The sequence below is a fragment of the Arvicola amphibius genome, chromosome 4, assembly GCF_903992535.2.
Source record: "Arvicola amphibius chromosome 4, mArvAmp1.2, whole genome shotgun sequence".
Classification (NCBI taxonomy): domain Eukaryota; kingdom Metazoa; phylum Chordata; class Mammalia; order Rodentia; family Cricetidae; genus Arvicola; species Arvicola amphibius.
This window is the reverse complement of record NC_052050.1, coordinates 133,021,641-133,043,586: the sequence shown is the minus strand read 5'-3', so window position 1 is coordinate 133,043,586 and position 21,946 is coordinate 133,021,641. Positions and strand designations below refer to the sequence as shown.

Below are 21,946 nucleotides of genomic sequence, written 5' to 3'. Positions count from 1 at the left end.
ACATATTTTTCTTAATCATAAGGTCATTAAGATGAAGTTTTCCTCACTGGATGGCTAGCCAGAATTTACTATGGAGACAATCTCTGTTCTATCAGACAGGCAACAGATAAAGACAAGTCTGTTGTATTTCTCAAGTCAGAAAATCCCCGAGGTTTCCACCTTTGCTGTACAACACTCTGTAAATGGCCAGCCTTGTTTTTGCTGTGTGTTACTCTAGAAAAGAAACGCCGTGTGACACATGGTGTTCAGTCTGTGTACAGCAGGACTCCGGTTACTATGCATGAGTGACAGTGGAGATGTTAGTTCTAAGGGGGAAGTCACCAAAAGGAAAAGAGCCCTATTTTCAAGAAAATACAATTCACTGGCTGCAGCTCACAGTATTTTCTTCGTTGATCAAGAAGAGTCATACAGTTGCTTTAGAAACAAAAACATCCAACTTCCTTTGCTGTAAAGCTGGGTTTCCCTTCACTTTCATCTTAAGGCTAAATAAAACATTTGGTGTAAAAGTTGAGTTTAACAAGAGGACAATTTGGTCTGATTACATTAACCTGATACCTTCACAAAGATAAGTAAGGTATCAATTACTGAATTTAAGCATAATTACAAAGAAGATTCAGTATCAGGAGTAACCATCTGCATCTCAAACAATCTGTATCTTCAAGATATTCTGCAGAATAGTGAAGAACCACCCAATTTTAGGATAAGATGTAGTCTCAAACTATAACAATCATAATTAGTAAAAATGCTAATTGCAGATTTTATGCAGTGTCAAATTTAAACAAAGAGTAGCAATATACAAAAGTACAAATGATTAAAATCTATGATTAGAGCTGGGATGCAGCTCAGATGTTCTGGGTTCAGTCTTCAGCACTTGCTAAATCAGGCATGAGAAACATATCTACACCTTAGCACTTGACATAAAAAGGCAGGAGGATCAGGAGTTGAAGGCCATCCTTGGCTACATGGAGAGTTTGCGTTCAGCCTGGACTATCTGAGACTATCAAAAAACAAAAACAAAAAAACCCCACACAAATGAGAAGTTCTGAAGATCAGAAAACATGCTGGAATGTATCTTTACTAACTCCATGAACGGTAACAATTACCTAAAGCAAAACAGTATCTACAATACACTGAGACAACCTTCTAGAGTAAAGGAGCAAGAATGTGAACAGGCAATTCAGAGAGTCACTATGACTGTTCAATAAACAAAGGCACTATTTAAATAAGAAAGGGTCTATTAAATCATGCAACTATGAACAAAGGAAGGAAAGTAAGACAAGAAGAGTGGGCTTGAAGTATATCTCAGAGGTATGGTACGGCATTTGCCAGACATGCTCAGAACCCTGAGCAAACAAACCCACAAATACACAACAGTTAAACCATGATATTATCATTCATATTTTCTATCTCTTTCTCCCTCCCTCTTTCTCTGCTGCCCCTCCACACCTCTATCTCCCTTCCCTTGTTAACACCCTAGAGCACTAGGAATCAATACTGGAGCTAATACTGACATGTGAGTTCATCACTGGAGAGAACAAAGGATCGCTTGGCACTCCTCTCCTTTCTCCATACTCCTCCCTGAGAGTATAGGCATATTTTTTTCCACATCTCTCTAGGGAGCTTCTTGGTGACCTTATGTACCAATCGAGAATCCAGTAAGCGTATCAAGAGGCTGGTGCCAAACTGCCATTGGAGTCCCTCTGGCTTCCCCTCTAATCGTCCCCTGTGCTATAAAAAGATGTGATGGGAGAATGGGGTTCCAGCCAGCTCTCCCATCAACTGGCTGCCCACAGAGTCTCCACTTGGCCTTCCTGAGTTTCCACATGCTCACCCCCTTAAGAGGAGAAGTATGCAGGGATGGTCTTGAGGGACTAATTCTAGGTACAGTTGAGCCGCCAGGCACACAGCTCTGTGGCAGATCATTTGTGCAGCATGCATAAGACCCTGGGTTTGATCCCCAGTAGTGGAGGGGGGCAGGGTACCAGCAAAAAGAGAAAAAGACTTGGGGACCCTCGGACTTCATCTATAAAGAGCAGCAGAATCTAAAGGAGATAAAAGTTATCCCAGGCTAACTGCCCTTGTTGATTCATGCAGATTAAGTGTTTGGATCCCACTAAGATGATGACACTCACTCTGTAGTCTCTATTCACATCGCTGAGCTGCCAATAGTTATCAGGGAGGCCCATTCTCTGGTATTCTTCACTAAGATCAATCAGCAACCAGCCCTGTTCTCTTTCTTCCTTATCCAGTTTGGGATTGAAGGAAAAGCAGTATAACTCCTCGTATTTCACTGCAAGAAAAAGAGAGTAGAAGCCAAATCAAGCTAAGTCAAAGCCAGAAACTGCCCCAAAAACATTCTGTCCCAGCTGGAGTTCACCATCCCAGCCTCCCACCCCTGGCAAGGGAACAAGGGCACCCTGCTGCTATGGACAGGGTCACAGGAACCCCTTCCAGCAATGACAAGACGACCTTGAGGCATCTGGATGCAACTCTGCAAGAGCTTCCTTCTCTGCAGAAAGCAGGGCTTTTCCTCCTTGAGGACACAGTCGTTTTAACTGCTTCAAAAGTGACTGTATTTTCCAAAACACATAAAATATGGAGCATGACAATAATTAAGAATGTAGGAATTCATCAGACATCTACTCTGTTTGACTCTGGAATGGGTCCTAAGAGGGACACAGTTTGATGCTCACAAAATTAAGAAAGCAGAAACAAAATAGTTAGAAAAGCTGTGGATTATGTAACAAAACGTGTATTTTTAACAACTACACATAATATAATTGTGTAATTAAGATCTTTATAGGAGCCATTAATAAAATCAGTCTATAAAGCACCACAGCCTGCGCATGGAGTCCAAACTGAGGGATGCATCATGGAAGCCTTCCTTCAATTCAGCCAGACATTTTTCTCTCTCAGGCTTGTGAGGCCAAGCCCAAGAGTCTTACTTCCTCCCTTTTCCCAATAAAATCTAGCATTTGTTTTTTCTGTTCTGGTCTTGCCATATTAGGGAAGTATACAGTTCACCATATAACCACATTGCCGTTACCAAAGTCCCTGTTGCCATATTAAAAAATAAAACAGTGAAATTAATTTAGTAATATTTTAACCCAATATAGAAAATATAGTTACTTTAATATGTATATAATACAAAATATAGTACAAGGCCACATTTTGTTTCGTTTTGGGGACTCCATGTATAGTTTGTATCACTACAGCTTGGTTCAGGAACAGACACATTCGAAAATGCTGGGTGGGCATCTGTGGCTTGGAAGTACAAGACTTAAGAATTCCTGACCATGATGAGCCTTTGTTTGGTTCTAGGTTCTGTTCTAAGAAGCCGATCAATCCAGCTGGTAGGCACTAGTGCTGACCCTCACTTCAAAGACGAGAAAAGTGAAGCAAAGGAGGCTGAGGAAGAGCACCCTGCAGGTCATCTGTGTTCCACGTTCCCACAGAAGTTCTCAGCTCTTCCCTTGTTCCCCTTCTCCACCCTCATAAACCTCCTTTTTCTCACCAATGTGGGCCTATAGCCTCAGTTTTCCCAGGCCCTCCCATTTCATGCTCAGCTGGCTGACAGCACTCTGAGCAGACAATTTAATGCTCCTATGTGTGACTGAAGGTCCTATAAAGGATCTGGCCACCAACAGGAGGCCAAGCCAAACTCAGTCATAAGGTTGTTTTGACTGCTATTAACATGACTCACCCACAGGAAAGAAGAAAGACAAGGGTCATATTCTGAAGGAAGATAAGGGCATTTTCAAGGATCACATCTTTTTCATTAGACGTCTAAGAGGCACAACTAGATAAATTATGTTCCACTTCGGTCTTTCTTGACATCACCATTCTAAACATCAAAGCAGAACACTGGCCGTGCATCAGAGAAGAACGGTGCACAGGAAGGTGCATGTGCGTGTGCACACACACACATACACACACACACACACCAGACACGATCAGTAAAAACAGTTTCTGGCATATGAGCTAATGGAGAACAGCAGAGAAGATTGAGATCCTGTTCTGGGAAGAGCTGGCTCAACACTGACCCATCTTTTCCGTTACTGAGTACCATTTTCATGACTCAGATGTCTGCTACCATAATGCTAACTGCAAAAGAAGTTTGTTGAAGATGCCAAAAGGATCTCTTGAGAAATCTTCAGCTCCCTGGGGGTAATAATGGAAGTGAAGCTTCATTTTGTTAAGTGTTTACAAATAGGTTTCAAGGTCGGAAGAGGAAAAACATCACATGACTGACAGTTTTCTGTACGTGGGCTGAGAGTGAACAGTCAAAGTGTACAAAACCAACACTGGACAGGAAGATCCTGCAGTTGGAATATATCAGACTAGGTTTACATTGAAATTATAAGACGTTTTCTTTTGGACACTTTTATAGAAAAGGATGATAAACAAATCTTCAGCCCCAATCTTAAGTAAAATTCCATATGAGGGCAAGAAAGCCTCCATTTTATTTTTGTTGTTGTTGGCAAAACCTGGATCTTGCTTCTGTACTGTGGACAAGCCTCTTACTCAGAAGCCAGCCTACACTGTACACTGGGGACTGTGTAATCTGAGAAATGAAAAAGTAACCTAGCACAGACGCAAATCTACAAACTAGTTCCCACTTCACTACTGTTCTGTTCCTCCCACCCCGATGCATATCACAAAATAAGGCAAAATTTTAACAGTTATCGGGGAAGTAAGATTAAAATAATTTTTTGGACTAAAGAAATGTTTAGTGGTATTCTGTTTGTAGGTATGTTTTTTAAATTTGTATATTGACAAATTCTAGGTGCACGCACACACATGCACACATATGGTTCAATGTGATATTGAGATTACCACTATCATTATTATTAGCTGTGTGTGTATGCGTGCCATGCCCAGGTGCGGTGGTCTGACAAGAATCATCAGGGTTGGTTCTCTCCTTCCACAATGGAATCACGTTGGTCATCCAGCATGCACAGTGAGCAATCCTAACTGCTGGGTCACTTCCCAAGTCGTGTTAAGATGTACAGCATGGAGTAGTAAATCAAACTAACGAACTTCAAATAACAAATAGGTTTGTGAGGAGAATGTCTTGAATCTCTCTTCTTAGCGGTATCGAAATGTATAATATCTGTTAGTAGCACGTGTATAGTGAACATTTTCCTTTCTATTCATCAGCTGATGGGCACAGGTTGCTAACTGTGAGGGTGAGGCTGCTAAAATGAACACGGAAGGAGACAATGTAATGACTGCAAGTCTGTAGGTGCCTCAGACGGCAGCTCTATGTTTGGTTTCTGAGGAGTGCCCACGCTGTTCTCAATAATGGCTATACTCAGTTATAGCCCCACAGTAGACAAGAGTTCTTTTCTTATCCTTCCTGATCTCAAAGAGTATTCGTTTCTTTCTCACATTAGACACTCTCACGGGTGTGAAGCACCATTCTCAATGTGCTTCTCATTTTTATCTCCCAAATGATTAGTGATGCCAAGTTTTTCCACTTGTTACCCATTCAGATAATTTTAGAAATGTCTAGCTAAATCCCTTGTAATTCTTACTTGGATTATGTGTTTTCTTCTCACGGAGTTTAAGTTTCTTACATAGTTTGGATATCAACCCCGTATCAGATGTATGTCATACAACATAGCTGTCTCTGTGTATGAACTATTATTCTCTTTATAGTAATCTTTAACTATGAACAAGAGCGTTGGGGCCATTTGGAGTCCTGGCCTCCAGCTGCTCTTCCCTGCTAGCGATCTTTACTTTCCTTCTGATCTGAGTTACTGAAAGCTGTGTCAAAGTTGTTTACCAGCTCTGCTTCACGAGCACGTGTTGCCTTGGCCTTGAGGATCACAGGGTAAGGTTTTCACCTGTTGGCCCACCTGACCGTGTTGGGTAGATAAGCCTCCATGGTGCTATTGAATAAAGGGCTTCTTACCAGTGACTAGAGGTCCCTGTCTCTGTGTCTTTGTGTGTTTCAACCTCCAGCCCCTTGCCCGAATCTCACGAACTGTATGGTAGCGCATAGAGCGCAGTCAGGCATTGTGCACGGCACAAGAGAAAATTATTTGTCCATCTAAGCAAGGCCATCTCCCTCAGCTGATCTACCCCTCTTAAAACAGACGTGATGAACACTGCTCAGACTCCATATTTCCAGGTCTGTGCCATGACATCCACCAGAACAGCTTCTGCTGCAGGGACAGGCTGGGAAGTAGGGGGATAGGGTGTTGTCCTTGGGTTCTTATTAGAAGGGCACACTGGACCTCTTCCTATGAAAAGCTAAAGCAAACCAAAACAACAACAAGAAACCAAGCTTCTGAACTATAGGAGTAATCTAAAGCACACCTTTAATTTTAAAAATTGCTTTTTAAATCAAAAATTAAAAAAAAACTAATTCTACATCATTGCATACTGTCTACCAAGGCGATATAATTAGCTTAACAAAGACAAACTTAAATGTATTTCTACCCAGAAAAGCAAACTGACAATTCCTAAAATATTATATAAAATTAATTAAGCATGAATATTTCTGGAAAGCCTGGTTGGTATTTCAGTCAAAATGCATAATGAAAACTGAGCACAGAGATGTGCACTTTTACTGTGTTACACTATTGCTCACTGTGTCTCCTCACCCTGGGAAGTCTGTGAGCTGTCACTATGTTACACTACTGCTCACTGGGCTCTGGGAAGCAAGTCTCTCTCCACTCCAGCTGAACCACCTCCTCTTACCATTATCTTCTCACTCAGTCGAAACACAACTTCAAGTGTAAACTCCCAACTTGGAACCTGCCATTGACCCTTTGCTCCTTTTCTCACATATAAAAGGTGTCACCTGGCCAGTGTGGAGAGAGGTGCAGAAGGGGCATGTCGGGGAAGGAGGAGAGGAGCTTTGCAGCTATCTGCAGAAAAAGTCATTAGAAGAGGATATTTAGAAAAAAAATAGGAAGAAATGTTATCTCCTTATAAAAATAACTTGGAAAAATAGAGGAAAATTTAATGCTAAATGTACTTTAAAACTTCAAAGATAAAAAAGAAGAAAGGCTGCCAGCTACCATCAGGATGCAGAAACTGTGGAGTTTTTAGGATCAGGAGTATTGAAAGCCTTAGGCAATCCACTGAATTAAGCCAAATCATAATAAATGCCATGGAAGACCCATCAGAGAACAGGAGAAGATAACAGAGGCTGTTGCTGGATTTTGCACCCCTAAAATAAAATAGTAAGGGTGCCTCCTCTTCACTGTGTATTTTAAATAAGTCCAAGTTTAAATTATACATTAGGGCTGGAGAAGCTAATGTCATGGAAGAGGACTACCAGACTCAGATCAATATGGTCAATAAAAAAGAAATTGGCAGGGTGGGGAAATGGAAGAATCAGTAAAGCAGTTGCCCTGTAAACACGAGGACCCAAGATTAACTGACTGGAATTAAATACATCCAGGCAGGGTGGCTCACACTTGTAATCTCATCACTGGGGAAGCAGACAGGCAGATCTCTGGGCTCATCTGCCTATCAGCCTAGCCTACTTGTTATGATCCAGGTCAATAAGAGACCTTCTTTCAGAACACATGGTGGCTTCCAGAGGGATGTCCCAATGGTTAAAAGGGGCCGGCTGCCCTTCTAGAGAACTCAGATTCCATCCTCAGCACCACATGTAGCTCTTAATTCCCATCCCAGGTGATCCGATATTCTCTCCTGGCCTCCTCAGGCACTGCACACATGTGGTACATACATGAATACTCATACACATAAAATAATGCTCATACACACAAAATAATAAAAACTAAAATAAAAAATAATAAAAAAAACCCAAGGTAGAACAGCTCTTGATGAGCTTGAAGTTGTTCTCCAATCCCCACACACATGCGCAACCACACACATGACTATATATACACCTACACAGATGAAAACAAAATGCCACTGCAAATCTGCTCAAGCATCAATGGTTTAGACAATATAAAAGATTCAAATTATAAACTCAATCAAGAGATTTTTGAAAACCATAGTAAATGTACAGAACTGTGGCTGTGGATGAGCGTGGCTGTAGTTGAGCGTGGCTGTAGCTGAACACAGCTGTAGCTGAGTGTGGCTGTAGCTGAGCGTAGCTGTGGCTGTAGTTGAGCGTGGCTGTGGCTATAGCTGAGTGTGGCTGTAGCTGAGTGTGGCTGTAGTTGAGAGTGGCTGTGGCTGTAGCTGAGCGTGGCTGTAGTTGAGCGTGGCTGTGGCTGTAGCTGAGCGTGGCTGTAGCTGAGCGTGGCTGTAGCTGAGCATGGCTGTAGTTGAGCGTGGCTGTGGCTGTAGCTGAGCGTGGCTGTAGCTGAGCGTGGCTGTAGCTGAGTGTGGCTGTAGTTGAGCGTGGCTGTGGCTGTAGCTGAGCGTGGCTGTAGCTGAGCGTGGCTGTAGTTGAGCATGGCTGTAGCTGAGCGTGGCTGTAGCTGAGCGTGGCTGTAGCTGAGCGTGGCTGTAGCTGAGCGTGGCTGTAGCTGAGCGTGGCTGTGGCTGTAGCTGTAGCTGAGCGTGGCTGCAGCTAAGTGGTACAGTAAGCATGTGTGAGGCCCTAGGTCCAATTCCCACCACCAAAAGAGGGGAAGATATGCAGAAGAATTGGGAATTTAGATGAACTTTTTAAAAAAGGCTGTAATTTGGTAAAAAGTAAACATAAGAAATTATTTAAGTATTGAAGGATACACAAACACTAAGGAAGGCAGGATAATTGATACAAAAATAAACAGCAGGAGGCAAATTAGAAGGGGGACTAAAGACAGCACGCACATGGGAAAGCAGAGCCCTCTGAGAAACAGGCTTCTTTTAATCAGAGAATTTCATAGCCTTATTAGTAAGTCAGACCCACCAGACTAACGTATTTTCTCATCTGGGTCCAATCTTTCTTTTAACTAAATTATCTTACACTGCTATTTTTTAATAATCCACGACTAAATGCCTACCCATCTTTATTTATATAAAATGAAAACCAGTTAAATCTCTTCTAATGTTTTAGTTGTCCAGAAATCCAAAGGACCTATAGAGCTTGAAAAGGCCTCCTTCATAAGTCTTGAATTAAATGAACTCCCAAACATTTTTTTTGTAAAAAAATAAACATAAAAAGGTCTTCTGTAGCAGTCTGCAATCAGCTATAGCCACAAGAGATCCACGTTTATGACCAAAATAAGCACTGAGCTGATGTGGGACCCTGCACTGTGCCCCTTACCCAGCTAACTCCCTTCGCCTTCTGTCTCCTCCCCTCCTTATTGACATGCCTAACAGGGGAATAAGGATATATTTTGTCAACATGTCTAGGTGATCTGTGATGAGCCCTGCCTGCCCCCAGTAGAGAGCTGCTGCTTTGTACATGAGCCCCTCCACTTCTCTCATCTCCTTCCCGATTCGAGTCCTGCCTCCGAGACTACAGGCAGTAACAGCACTGCATTCAGCAGCATGCTCGGGAACTGCCTGGGCTGTGTCCCATCTTCCCACACTTATTAAAATGCTGTGTTACATAACCTGATGTTTCTAATGCCAGTGTTTCAAAATGCTAGAGACATTTTAAATCCACTCAGGTGACAGTTTTAATTCAATGTATTACTATGTTTTCATTTATGGAAAAGGCAGCCAATCAGGTCTTTGGCTTTATCTAATATCTAAAGACCAAAATGTCACCTCTGTAGAAAAAGCATGCGTTTTTAGAAGCAAAGGGACCCTCACAGAAAGTGCTAGCACGTCCTGCTCCCACCACGTCCTTTGCCACTCGTAGAGCTGCTCTTCCAGCTCTATTTAGCCCTGCCCAGTTCTCCAGCTATCTCTAAATCCCATTAATCCGGTCAGAGCACATTTATTACCCTGCACATCCATTAATCAGTGACACAGAAATTGCTGGCACATAACTCTCCTTGCAAGCTCTGCTGCATGCAGCCTAGCCTACATCTTCCCAGAACCGCTGTTCCAATTATAGAGCACCCTCCAGAAAGTTCAACTGATTTTCTGGCTTACTCTGCAGTTATTCTTAACACGCTTGGAGGTGGGGAAAGTCTCAACCAACTGCCTTGAAAGAACAAAGCAAAGTCAAAATGACCAGATTGTGACAACTCCCAGGGATCACGTCCACTATGTAACTTTGGATCTAAACTATCTACAAGTGAAGGAAGTCAGAACCCAGCCCAGTGCCTTTTGGAGGTCACAAATGTCTCATCCGGAACCAGGATGCACTGGTAAAGGAACTACACGCACATACCCTATTCCCCCTAGTGACACCTTCCAAGTGACGCTGAGGTTCTAGCTAGATGACATATTTTTTTTCACAAGCGACCAGGAAGCGTATTTCCTCTAAGCAAGCTCACACAAACCTTGTGCAGAGTCAAGAACACTTCTCCAGATGAGTATCGTAAGCTCTCCAGCTAAAGCCCCAGCTACTACATGAGCTGGAAAACAGCTACACAGACTACCCGTTTTCCATCTCCAAACATTCTCCCCACTGCATGTGTGGGAATGTTCTATTAGGGAGACCAGAAAGGTTCTCCCAACAGTCACTGATACTAAGCCTAGTTGTTGTTACAAATGATCAAAGCAAATATATATCCTCTCAAAATCCAGAACTCTGACCTTTAGATCAGTCAAGGCTACATAGTGAGACCCTGTCTCAAAAAAAAAAAAAAAAAAAAAAAAAACAAGAAACTAGACCATTCTGGGAAAGGAAGAACACTCTAGATGTTTTAGGTAACAATGTTTTCAACTCTTTTAATGCTCTAGGTGTTTTACATAACAATGTTTTCAACTCTTTGTAACAAATTGTAAGTTCTGTCCTAGCCTCATACCAAGTGACTCAATTACCAAAGTTGTGTAATTTTTTAAAGTGACTTCAGAATGAAAGAAAACCACATTATAACCACAATCTAAGAGAATACAAAGGTTATCAAATGAAGCCTATCTAGCAAATAACTCATGGGAGACCTCAAAAGGCAAGATTAATGTACCAAGTGATCATCAGGGCAAAGACAGCAAGCAAGCCCTAAAACACGGCTATTCCTAAGCATAATACAAACTCTTCACTATGACTTGTGCCTTTCTTCAGAAGTCACATATGGAGATGCGGAGTTCCTTTGCCTACCTGGCCGTGCAAGGCGCATCAGAGAGATGTAGACGTCATGGCAGTCTCTCTCCTGTGGTATGACAAGTTGTACAATCTGAAAGTTCTTGCAGCGAATAAGCAGAGGACAGCCAGTGGCCGTTGTTGCCTGTTTTTCAATGGTGGAGATCTGACTGTGTAGAATCTAGGACCAAAAGTTAATATGAGTATGGTAAGCAGGAATAAGAAACAAAACGACAAGGACAAAGAGGTCTCAGACAAGAAACATCCCTCAACATCTGCCTCGCTCAACACCTGTACTCTGTTTATAAGAACTGGGAGATTCCAAGTAAGAATCAGCTATAGACGACTGTAGCTTTAGTTTTCAGTTCCAAACTGTCTGATATTCGTACTTATTAATTTGAAGAGAAATATTCAGCATTTAAATTTGCACAGCTCCAGGTAAGGAACATTTTGGAAGTCAAATGCTGAATGCATTTAATATCTAAAATTAAATAAGGTCATGGGAAGTTAGTAAAATAAACTTTTGCGATCAAGAAAAGTTAGAGATGGCTCCACTGGGAAGTGCCACCATGCTCCTTAATTCCACATGGGATGCTCAAGTTCAATGGCTACTTGGTCTCTAAGCTGTTGGTGGTCAGGCAGGCTACAAATAAAAATACTTCACTTTCTCACAGTTTGTTATTTTCAGTGGACAGATCATAGCACAGTGCTATTCTAATATATATATATATATATATATATATATATATATATATTATATATATAGAGAGAGACAAAAATGTGGAATGATTAAATCAACATATATATATTTATATATGTATACACACATATGTCTGTGTGTGTGCATCAACTTCCTGAGCTATGATTTTTATGGTGATACATTTGAAATTTACTCAAGATACTTTGAAATATATAATACATCATGATTTACTATAAACCCTGGTATATAATGCAATCAACCTCAAAACCTTGTCCTCCTATCTATCTGAAACTTTGAACCCTCTGATCAGTAACCCCACATTCCTTACTTTCTTACCTCATCTAGAACCTCTGCAATCATCATTCCATTAAGAAACAAATTGATAAGCAAATAAACCATTCTGGATTGTGACTCCCTAGCTTTTGAGGAGATCTATGTTCTGTCTTTAAGGGCAGGTCTCGATGAAGTTCCTGTCCACTGTGTGGTTCTGGCTACCTTCCACTAACTGTAGCCTTGTCCGTGGAGTATGGAAATGGAATCTACAAGTCAAGATTTTGGCTGTAGTTTATAAAGTCATGTTTGTGGTGCTATATAATGTCAGAAATGTCTAATGCTTTGATGATTAAACACAATAATACCTAGTGACGGGACGAGTCTCCAGCTTTCCCTTCTTTTTGAAATTATCAGAAAAGTAAAGTCAATATCATAAAATAAGAGAAAAGATAATCTATAAGATCGTGCATGGGGGAGGGGCCCCTGAGGCCCCACCCTCATTGGAGGAACTACTGGCAACTGATAGCTGTTGATAAAGGGAGAGTCACTGTCCTCTCAGGTCATGGCCCCAGTGGTTAGCAATATAACCATGTGCATACGGACAGTCCTGACTGGACTAGGGCATTATTAACAACCATAAGAGGAGGAAATGAAGTTGAGACAGGATGAGGACACTAAGGGGAGGGGAGGGAAGCGTCTGGTCAATACACACTGTATGAAAGTATGAAACTTTCAAAAACTACTAGGTATTCTAAAGCACCCTGCAAAAAACTAGCTACAGCAAATCAGGTATAGACATGCTACAACCAGCATGACTGAAGCTCTTCTCCACGGCTATGGCATGAAGTTCCAGCAGCTCCAGGCCACTGCTAGGTCTAGCTTTGATGATGCCTAAATAGTTAATGTTTCAGATACGTAGATGCACCAGGGAGATATGACCGTGATTTCAGAAGGACATCCCTTTTCTAATATACCCCAGAAATCACCTCCAAATGCCCAAAATAGTCCATGTTCTCTACTCTGAAACAAATGAAAAACATATAAGACCAAAAATATGGATAGCGTACCCAGGTTTCTTTCCTCGTGTCGGGTGAATTTTCCACGAATATGACATGAGTAGCCGTCAAATATAAAGTCCCCAGCGCTGCCTTTTTACAGGATACTCGATCTACCAAGCGGACATTTTCAACCTAGAGAAGTTTGAGGAAAATCAAAAGATCCAATCACAAAGTATTCAGTAACCTTGTATTTACTCTAAAATTTACATCTGAGGATGTTTCCAATAAGTAAATCAAAACAAACCCCTTCATTCAGTGGCAGACTATGATCATGTATATCAAATCATAAAATACCAGTTATGAAAATATGACTCCAAATGTCTCACAAAACATTAACAAGCTGTACTCTTTCCTCGAGGGTTAAAAAGATCAGAGGTTTCATTTTATTGTAGTTATACAAAATTTCAAATTTAACCCAACACACATATACATTAAAGCTCTGCATTTACATAATGGCTGTATGAATACGAGCTACATTCTATAGGAAAGAAAACAGCATGCTTTTCTATGCATTTGTAAAGTTGTAGACATGGCGTATGAATATCTGCCTTCACATAAACTACTATAGTAGGGAATACAAAGCTACATATGGGAGAAATCTATCAGAGAAAAATACATAAAGAAACCCTAAAGACTGAGATCTGCGTTGATTTGCTGGAAAAAGTTGATTCTAATGAATGGAATTCTCCTCCAACTGTTGGGTGTACAGAAATGTTTTTTATCAAGCACTTGTGTTCTTATGCAGAGAAATTTCAAGGTTATTGCAGTGGGACTATCACACAACAAACCACAGAGAGGACCAGAGAGGACAAGACAGCCTGTACCCGGTGTAGGGAAACTGGAACACAATGACTTCTTCAGTGAAACAGCCCCTTTTGATTTTAAGGGTGACTTTGTTTTCAGTTAGGCTGGGTTTGTGCGTGTGAGTGCAGGTGCCTGAGCAGGTAAGAAGGCCACACTGGATATCCTGGAGCGGGGGTGGAGGGGACTGTGAGCCACTGACCCCTAAGTGCTGAGTCATCTCTTTAGCTCCATGGAATGCAGTTCCTTTACCCACTCTGAATCAAGTCCAATATTGCAGGCCTTACCTCTTCTTCGATCCAAGACTACATTAAGGAGCTTTTTCTTTTTTGGTCTCACATGGTTGTATAATTTTATTTACCAAACATTCTATTTTGAACCAACTTTAAGAAAGATTAAGAGAAAACTAAGAAGATACATTTTCCGAGACAGGGTTTCTCTGTAGCTTTGGAGCCTGTCCTGGAACTAGCTCTTGTAGACCAGGTTAACCTTGAACTCACAGAGATCAGCCTGCCTCTGCCTCCTGAGTGCTGGGATTAAAGGCTTGAGACACCACTGCCCTTTATAACATTTCTCTGGGGGAAAATCATTTGGCTGTTTAGAGGTATGTAGCTAAATTAGTTAGAGTTCGTATACTAACTAACAATATGCAAAAATGAAACATAAATAATGTTTTTCTGCTTTTAGGACTAGTGAAACTGAACATTTATTCAATATACTAAACATAAGGTAATAATTTAAAGTAAAAATATCAAGTATGAAATCTTCTCCCTACAGAAATGAAAGTGGTTATAACACTTAAAATTATTTTTAGAAAGCCCAGTAGAACAACGTGAGGGACACAGATGTTGGCAGATGGGGAGACTTAATGGAATTATTCCCATGTCTTTTTGTTAACTTTGGATGCTGCTGCAGGAAAATTAAATTTCAAAGTCTGGCAATCATTCTCACAGGTCCCAGAGCTGTCAAAAGCAATTTTGAAGCTATAGAAGAAAAAAAAATGGAGGAAAAATAAATGAAAGAAAAATACCAAAACAATCTGCCAGTGTGTGCACCAATACAAGAAATGGGTAATGAATATGACAATTCCATCACGGGACAAAGGATGTAAAGACAGAGCAATGTTCGGGGGCCACCTCACAGCATGCTAAGGTACCTGGAACAACCTTAAGTGAAAGAAATTCCCGCATTCCGGCACCATCCTTAAGACCTACCAGTTTAATAGCTGTGCTTCATTGTTTGGCTGTCTCAGGTCTATTTCATCTACACAGCAGCAATGCTTCTCATAGCTGAAGATGAGACTTGGAAAATGTCTCATTTCTTGGACAGGGTTATTGTAACTGTTTTGTCGGCCCCTGGGAAGACAACTTATAGCAGAAGCTCATGCTCTGAAAATGGCATGTAATGCACGCTAAGGAAATCACACTCGGGATTCTGGGCTGTGCATTTACCACTAAGCTGACATTTCTGAAATGAACCCCATCTATACGATTAACGGGGTTGCATATCACTATGCTATTTATTTGGCACTGCTCTTTCTTTCCTTTGTGGGACGTCACACTGTGATGTTTCTTTCTACTGGTGTCTCAGCTTTGCTCCAATGCAGTAAAGTTATAGACTCTGTCATGATATGAAATGTTGAAGTCATGGCCGGAAGAGGTAACCTTGGAGAGTATGACAACTGGGGAGAGAAGACACCTGCGGACATCCAATGTTTAAAGTTTTCAGGGAGAGGGGTGTGCAAAGCATTCACAGGAACAGTCGGGGAGGATGACGTAACTGGCAGACTGTACTGTTGGGGGGCAGGGAAAATGGCTGTCAGCTGCTGCGGGGACATGAAGAAAGGCAGCACTGGAGTCGGGAACACAGTAGGCACTGGTCCTTCAGCAACAGAAGGCCTGGGAACACCAAAACTGGAAGTCACACAGAGCCACCAGAGGACACGTAAGTGCTAAGGATGGATGTGAGGCTGGGACAGGATAGGAGGCAATCCTGATCATTCAGACATACAAAGCCAAAGACGGTTCAAAGAGCCAAGGATGGAGACCTGTGAGTGGAATTCTGAGTGCTTGTGAGAAAACGCCAAGAAAACAAGAGTCTTCAAAAACACAGAACTGTTCTTGGAACACGTTTTCGGGCTCCTCTGAGGTGTAGTGGACAAGAGGGAGTTCACTTCAGCTGTTGTTGTTCATACGTCTCCATGGGAAACATGTTTTTGCCACATGTGGCTGTCCTTGTGATTGCATACCTTACACATGTGACTCTCTTTAACGCTCCGAGTACAAACCATCTGATGCTCTGAATAAAGTTGGCTATCGCATGAGACTTTAGCCCGCCTCGCTGTTAGGCTTCTCCCGGTTTATGCCGCCGCCTAGAGCAGTTGCCCACACAAGAGCACCTGCGCTGTGACACAGGCACTGACAGTGATTAGGAGGTGTGTGAGCGTGTGAGAGGCTGTCACGTCCTCCACTTTAAAGGATGAGAAAGGGTCTTTCCAAAGGGTCAGAGGGATCGCTGAGCAAGGACTTACTGATGCTACTTGTGCAAAATTCTTCCCCGACCCTATAAAGTTTCTCAGATTTTAAGACTGAGGTTTTTTTTTTTTTTCCAACTGTAGGACAAGTACTAGTTTAAGTTTAAAGATCCTGTAATATAAAAGGGAAAAATCATGCCTAAAAGCATAATCCCAACCCGAGCACTGTCTATCCATTAGTGCACTGTGGAAAACATCTGCCTCATTGTAGGTGGTGCGGATGAGGCACAGCGGTGGCAGGGGGAACAATTCCCAGTAAGGCATGTCAGAATCTAACCTGTGTGCTTTCCTGTGCCATCATTCCTGCCTTAGCCAAACCGTCCAGACATACCAGCCTTAATATTTGGAGACTCGAAGTGTGATTAAGGAAGAGGCAGATTCTGCATCAGGGAGTAAAGACAAATAATAAATGCTAAAACAACTGGGAATAAGGGGTGAAGCTGTCAGACACTCTCAACACAGCTTTGGACTTCCAAGGGACAAGAGGCAGAGGTATTCAAAATAGAGGGCAAAGCGATGGTGGTGCGCGCCTTTAATCCCAGCACTCAGGAGACAGAGGCAGGCGGATCTCTGTGAATTCAAGGCCAGCCTGCTCTACAGAGTGAGTAGTTCCAGGACAGCCAGGGTGCTGTCATGGTCCATATAAAAATTACCACCAGTGATAAATAAAAACGAAATCCCAAACCTTCTAGGTGTGTTCTTACACAGTGCCATGAATTATATTATCTATCACTTTGGACATCTGACCTCACTTAATCCACACAATATACTTATGAGTCAGATTCTTCGTAATTTCCATTTCTAAATTCTGTCAGATATTTGCTCATACACTCATGAGTCAGGTTCTTGGTAATTTCCATTTCTAAATTCTGTCAGATATTTGCTCAACGTCCTCAGGCGGAGGTGACTAACTCTAAAACCTAGGTTTGTCCCTCATCAGGACTGTGAACACCTACAGATGCTTATGAGGCTATTCTAGTACTGCAATTTAAAAGATAACATTAAGATAACGAGTTCTCAATTACTTCAAGCAATTTTATACATAAAACTTGAGTTTTGAAACCAGGGTGATTTATTTAGGTAAAATTACACTGAAAAACTATATTCACAAACACTATCAAGACATTCTTTGAAACAAATGCAAAGATAGAAGGTTGGAAATTGGAAAGAAGATTACACACTGGTACAGACTGACTTTCAGGATTCCCAGAACTAATAAGAGCGCAAATAGTAAACGTCATTGTCCTCAACAAGATGCTGATGTACTTGTTGGGTACTGAGGGGAAACAAAATGACATGACAGCCACTTTTGGCTTCCGGGACCTTGTTACAGGTCAGTGGGAAGCACAGCGACAGTTTAACGTCCCCTTTTATTCCCCTTCCTCCTCTGCCGGGTCTCCGCTGAGGGAAATAAAGGGTTTTGCGAGCTTTTCTAGGACAAGGCTGAAAAGCTTCAGTCAAGACACAGGGCTCCATCTCCCACTGCCAGGTCTGCAATCAGACACCCTGGCTGCAGAACAGCCACCTTCCTCTTCCCTTTTCTGCCTGAAGTCAGGAGGTGGATCTTATAAATCACCAACAGACAGGACCTCTCTCGGGCAACTCTCACCACGCCACCTGCTAAGCCCACCAGAAGACAATATTGCTTTCCACTCTGCAGGTCAGATATGGGACCGGTGAACACTCTGGGGTGCGAATCGTCTGAGACTACCTGGGTAAGAAGAGCTGCCCTGCAGGACAAGGAGTTCACAGGCAGAGTTACCATTCACTGAAAAGGATGGGAGAGGGACCAATGGCAGTGCCACAAAATGTTCTCAGGCCAAAGACCAAGTCCTCAGAGCTACATAAATTAGGCTGAAGGTCACTGTCAATCATTTAGGGAAGAGGTCCAGAGACTGTTGGACAGAGAGAAATCAAAATGTCTGCAGCAGCCAAAACCAAAGACAAGTTTATGTTCTAACCTAAGAAAAGCAGCTAGATAAATAGTTTGCCATGCTAAATTTGGTATCGTGACATTTTCTGACTCTACCAACATGAAAAGGAAAGTATTCAAGAGGCCTGGGCTCTGGATAGGATTCTGAAACGGGACTTGCTAGGCAGAGGCAATTGAGTTCTCTGCTTTTGACCTGCAGGAAGAATCTAGGGTCCCCAGCATCTCCCTCAATTCCAGGATGCTGTAACTCTGTCTCAACGGTATTTTAGAGACCACCCAGAACACAACACAGCCATGGTGGAAATGTATATGGTAGAGACTGGGGATTAAAAGAAACCCAGCCACGTGGGAAGGTGGATGATCAACAGGAAACTCTTCCAGCTTTCTAAGGAAAGGAAGGCCCAGCCCCTGCAACAGCACTATCTGAACCAGGCCAAGGCTGCAGTGCTCAACACTGCTCTGCACACCAAGTGAAGCCATGAACAGCCCACAGGCATGCACACCTTCCTGGTCACTGGAGGTGTCCCGGCTGAGCTCCTCAGTCTTACAACCCTCTCGCTTTTCCTTTTAAGTTAGGAAAAAAACTAGCTGCATGCTAGAGTCTGAAAGGTTTCTTGAGTTATTTCCACTTGCCATGATTATAATTTAGTTTTAAGTTGAACTGATGGTCTTAGAAGCAAAGCCCTTTGGTTGACGTATCAGAATGAACATCATACTGAATCTCTACTTTGGCATTACATACAATATAACTCTATTAAAAATTTTTAAGATTGAATAAAAGAAATCCTTTCTGGGCTAGCAAGATAGCTCAGTCAGTAGAGAGGATCTGAGTTCAATCCCAAAACCCTAATATTGTAAAACCAGAAAAGAGTCATGGATCAAAACTCCAACCTCCAATTTCCCAGAAACTCCAATCAGAATCCTTATGTGTACAAGGGAAAAGGTGTGTTGAAACTAGAGAAGGGACGAGTAGGTTGGCTAGCCATCTAAGCCCCCTGCTCTACTCTTGATGGTGCAAACCCCATGTCAGACCTGAACAGCCCAGTTTCCTGACTGTTCCACAGTGTCTGGCAATGCCTTGAGGTCTGCAAAGGTAGCTATCCCATCGGGAGCTGTAAGACCTTCTGCAACTGGGGAGAAATGCTTGATGAGCCAAGTCTTCTCGGTAGTGCCTTCGCTTCTTTTCCTGTTGGTATGGTGGGGATACTCTGACAAAACCAACATAAAGGAAAGGCTCACAGTTCAGGTTATGATCCATCACAGCAGAGGATTCATTGTATCAAGAGCTTCATGGAGTAGGTCACATTGCCATGTAGAGTTGAGAAATGGGAAGGGACACACGCAAACTCAGTTTACTTTGCCCACTGTACACAATCCAGAATCCCCTGCCTAGAAAACAGTTCTGCCCACAATCAGGATGGGTCTTCCTGGGACTGAAGAATTGGCTCAGTGTTTGTAAAAGCATTGGATGGTTTTCCAGAGGTCTGGGGTTCAACTCCAGCACTCACATGCAAGTTCACAACCATCAATAACTAGTTCCAGGAGATCCAACACCTCTGGCCTCGATGGACACCAAACACATATATGGTACACTGATATACATACAGGCAAAACACCTATACACATAAAAATGTTTTTTGTAATTAAAATGATGGATCTCAACACATCAGTTAACTAATTAAGATAGCCCTCTCATGCATGCTCAGAGACCTATCTCCAAGTGATTCTAGACTCTGTCAAGTATACAATTAACAATAACCATCCATTAGTCATGCAATATTTGCACATATATATTTGGAAATTCCAAGTGGTTTTGTTCATGGAAGATGTCACTATCCGCATAACAATTGATATGATGTTTCAAGATGTTCCAAAGCTCCTAAACTATCAATAGTCCCACTCAGAGTAAAAGAGAGACAGAGAGACAGAGAGACCGAGGCAGAGAGAGAATGAACGCATGTGTGGTGGTGGTGTTGTACGTCTCAGTGGTTCTCAACAAAAGTAATTATCTATTAAGTTAACCCATAACAAAGACCCAAGTCTTACTTCTTCCTCCCACTGAATACTCACATCTATAGCACAATTCCCTTATGTTAATGTAGTGGTAATCAGAGATGTATTCAATTATAGTTGCCAAAGCATTACACAAGAAGGAAAACTGAAGCAAAAAAAAATTCTTCAGACCATTCAGAATTGCTATAATCTTATAGTAAGGGGGTGGTGTTGGTGGTAAATTTTCTAATTTAAAAAGGAAGCACTTCCTTTTATTCCTTCTTATATAAGATTGCCTAATCAAATAAACAGCAGTATTTGTGGAGCTTCAAGGGTTTTCCAGTCAAGCCTTTTGGTAGAAAAAAAATCATGAACACCAATCCTTTCCCCAAAAGGCAGATTTCAACTGTTCAAAACTAGAAAACCAATGAAAGTTGTTTCCCAGGGCCATTTCATTCAAAGGTCAGAGACAGAAGAACAAGTACGGGAAAAGAAAAAAAAATGCAGAGCACAACCCAAGGAAATGCATGCCATGAAACCAAAAGCCACATTCTGCCTTCAGGGACCCTTAGGGCCTTCAGCACAACTCATGGAAGGATACATTACTGTGCAACCAAATTAATTCACAAACACAGGTGGCAAGCATGGCACCTGCGAATCAACCCATTGACAATTAGACAGCTGAGCCCTATCACTTTAAGTTCTGCAACTTAATAAACGTATTATTTAATTACGTTCATTTGCTGAATGCCTATTGTGTGCCAGAGACCCAGACAATTTATCAAAGGTTCCCAATGAGTAACAAGGCACAGATTATTGGACTCCGTCCATCTGTTACAAACCTTCTAGGAGAAAGAGAAATCTGAGTCTCACATGGCTCAGGCCAGAGATGTTACTAAATCATATGTCAACAAAGGTCAATGGTAACACTTGCTTCAGACTGGCAGGAACTCAGAACACCCAGTTCCTCACACACTGACTCCTGACCACACCCTCCTGCATGCTCAGGGCTCTGCATGCTCCAGGCTGCTCCAGCAACCCCAGCCTTACCATTCACTGCATCTACAGACAGAAAAGTAACAGATGCCCCAGCAGCACTGCAGCTCCCTGGGTCACATGCTCATCCAGAAAGCTACATAATGATGCAATCTGAGAGCCAGGACGGCTAGTACAGGACACACAGCCTGCATACAGACCGCGCAAACATCTTAAGGGCCAAGGAGACTGACAATGAGTCAGCACACATGGAACAGAGAATCTTCCCCGAGTTCTGTGGGGGCAGTCGTCCTTCTGCATGTCACGTCACTCTATCCACAGCTGCAGCCGCTCCGCTCCGCTGTGCCTGGGGCCCTTCCACAGCACAGGGCCACCTGATTGGCTCAGCAGCTCCTTCCTTTCATTCCCCACACAAGAGAGACCTCGCTGATTACCCTTCAGAGACAGAGAGGCACATCAAGATTTAGCTTCACCTTCCTCATTTCTCCAGCAACAGCTATTTAGCCCACATTTTCAATTTTACCCCCTTCAGCACAAACTTTTCTCTGGACAGGGCTGGCTGGATTCATCCAGTTTAACTGAAGTAGGAGGGTTTCGATAG

The 21,946-nt window shown here is 42.3% G+C and overlaps 1 protein-coding gene across 2 annotated transcripts in view; it reads right to left on the bottom strand.

Annotated features, from left to right (window-relative positions):
• Nucleotides 1-21,946, bottom strand: part of Mtmr7 (myotubularin related protein 7) — a 93,677-nt gene that overhangs the window by 46,836 nt on the left and 24,895 nt on the right. For both annotated transcript variants that reach the window (XM_038325601.1, XM_038325599.1), the window contains exons 2-4: nt 13,100-13,222; nt 11,078-11,240; nt 2,133-2,290 (exon numbers count right to left, since the gene is read on the bottom strand). In XM_038325601.1, the coding sequence (XP_038181529.1) occupies nt 2,133-2,290; nt 11,078-11,096 (177 nt within the window). In that variant the 5' untranslated portion in view covers nt 11,097-11,240; nt 13,100-13,222. The remainder of the gene's footprint in view (nt 1-2,132; nt 2,291-11,077; nt 11,241-13,099; nt 13,223-21,946) is intronic.